This window comes from Onychostruthus taczanowskii, unplaced genomic scaffold (assembly GCF_017590055.1).
Source record: "Onychostruthus taczanowskii isolate IOZ18803 unplaced genomic scaffold, ASM1759005v1 scaffold1099, whole genome shotgun sequence".
NCBI lineage: Eukaryota > Metazoa > Chordata > Aves > Passeriformes > Passeridae > Onychostruthus > Onychostruthus taczanowskii.
This window is the reverse complement of record NW_024497619.1, coordinates 1-1,838: the sequence shown is the minus strand read 5'-3', so window position 1 is coordinate 1,838 and position 1,838 is coordinate 1. Positions and strand designations below refer to the sequence as shown.

Sequence of the window (1,838 nt, the reverse complement as noted above, 5' to 3'; positions counted from 1 at the left end):
CTCCCAATCCCAACCCCAATCCCGACCCCACTCCCCTCAATCCCAATCCCAATCCCACCCCACCCCCCCTCACCTTCTCCCTCATCTCCTTCTCCTTCCGCCGCTGTTTCTCGGTTTTCCTCTCGGGCTGTTCCCGTTTCCGGGGCGGTTCCCGCTCTTCATCCTCCTCCTCCTCCTCGTCCTCGTCCTCCTCCAGCAGCCCCTGCAGCTGCTCCCGCAGCACGGCCTCCTGGGGACCCGCGGGGTCAGGGGGTCACAGCCCGAATTTGGGCTTCAGACCCCAAATTCTGGGGCTCAGACCCCCAGTGTGGGCTCAGACCCCAAATTCGGGGGTCAGACCCCAAATTCAGGGGCTCAGACCCCAAATTCTGGGGCTAGACCCCAAATTCTGGGGCTCAGACCCCAAATTCGGGGCTCAGACCCCAAATCCCAGAGCTGAGACTCCAAACTCTGGGGTCAGACCCCAAATTCGGGGCTCAGACCCCGAGCTCTGGGCTCGGACCCCAAATCCCAGAGCTGAGACCCCAAAACTCTGGGGTCAGACCCCAAATTCTGGGGCTCAGACCCCCAGTGTGGGCTCAGACCCCAAATTCGGGGCTCAGACCCCGAGCTCTGGGCTCGGACCCCAAATCCCAGAGCTGAGACCCCAAAACTCTGGGGTCAGACCCCAAATTCTGGGGCTCAGACCCCCAGTGTGGGCTCAGACCCCAAATTCGGGGCTCAGACCCCAAATTCAGGGGCTCAGACCCCAAATTCCAGAGCTCAGATTCTAAGTTCCAGGGTCAGATCCCAAATTTGGGGGCCCAGACCCCAAATTCTGGGGTCAGACTGCAAATTCCAAAGACAGACCCCAAATTCCAGAGCTCGATCCCAAATTTGGGGGCCCAGACCCCAAATTCTGGGGTCAGACTGCAAATTCCAAAGACAGACCCCAAATTCCAGAGCTCGATCCCAAATTTGGGGGCCCAGACCCCAAATTCTGGGGTCAGACTGCAAATTCCAAAGACAGACCCCAAATTCCAGAGCTCGATCCCAAATTTGGGGGCCCAGACCCCAAATTCTGGGGTCAGACTGCAAATTCCAAAGACAGACCCCAAATTCCAGAGCTCGATCCCAAATTTGGGGGCCCAGACCCCCAATTTGGGGCTGTCCCACCTGCGAGGGCGGCTCCTCGGTGACCTTCAGCCTCCTCTCCACCTTCTCCTCCTCCCTCCTCCTCCTCATCTCCACCTCCAGCGCCCGCAGCAGCAGATCCTGCAAAGGGGCACCCCAAAAATCCCTCTGAGACCCCAAAAACACCCCAAAAACTGTCCCAAAACCATCCCAAAAACTGCCCCAAAAATCCTTCTGAGACCCCAAAAACACCCCAAAACCGTCCCAAAAACCACCCCAAAACCGTCCCAAAAACCGCCCCAAAACCACCCCAAAAACTGCCCCAAAACCATCCCAAAACACACCCCAAAAATCCCTCCGAGACCCCAAAACACCCCAAAAACTGCCCCAAAACCGTCCCAAAAACTGCCCCAAAAATCCTTCCGAGACTCCAAAAACACCCCCAAAACTGCCCCAAAATCACCTTAAAATCACCCCAAAAATCTTTGAGACTCCAAAAAACCACCCAAAAACTACTCCTAAACTACCCCAAAAACTGCCCCAAAACCACCCCAAAAACCACCCCAAAAACCTTTATGAGACCCCAAAAGCACCACAAAACTACCCCAAAAACTCTCCCAAAACCACCCCAAAAAATATCTCCAAAACCGCCCAAAAACCACCCCAAAATCCTTCTATGACCCCAAAAACGACTCCACAACCACCCCAAAAACCCCCTCGGACCC

The 1,838-nt window shown here is 55.8% G+C and overlaps 1 protein-coding gene across 1 annotated transcript in view; it reads right to left on the bottom strand.

The window, feature by feature from the left end:
- LOC121344085 (ribosome biogenesis protein NOP53-like) overlaps positions 1-1,259 on the bottom strand; it is a gene marked incomplete at its 3' end in the record, with an annotated part of 4,107 nt that extends 2,848 nt beyond the window's left edge. Inside the window, exons 1-2 of the mRNA XM_041419776.1 lie at positions 1,156-1,259; positions 74-229 (exon numbers count right to left, since the gene is read on the bottom strand). Of these exons, the coding sequence (XP_041275710.1) occupies positions 74-229; positions 1,156-1,224 (225 nt within the window). The remainder of the gene's footprint in view (positions 1-73; positions 230-1,155) is intronic.
- Positions 1,260-1,838: the final 579 nt, after the last annotated feature.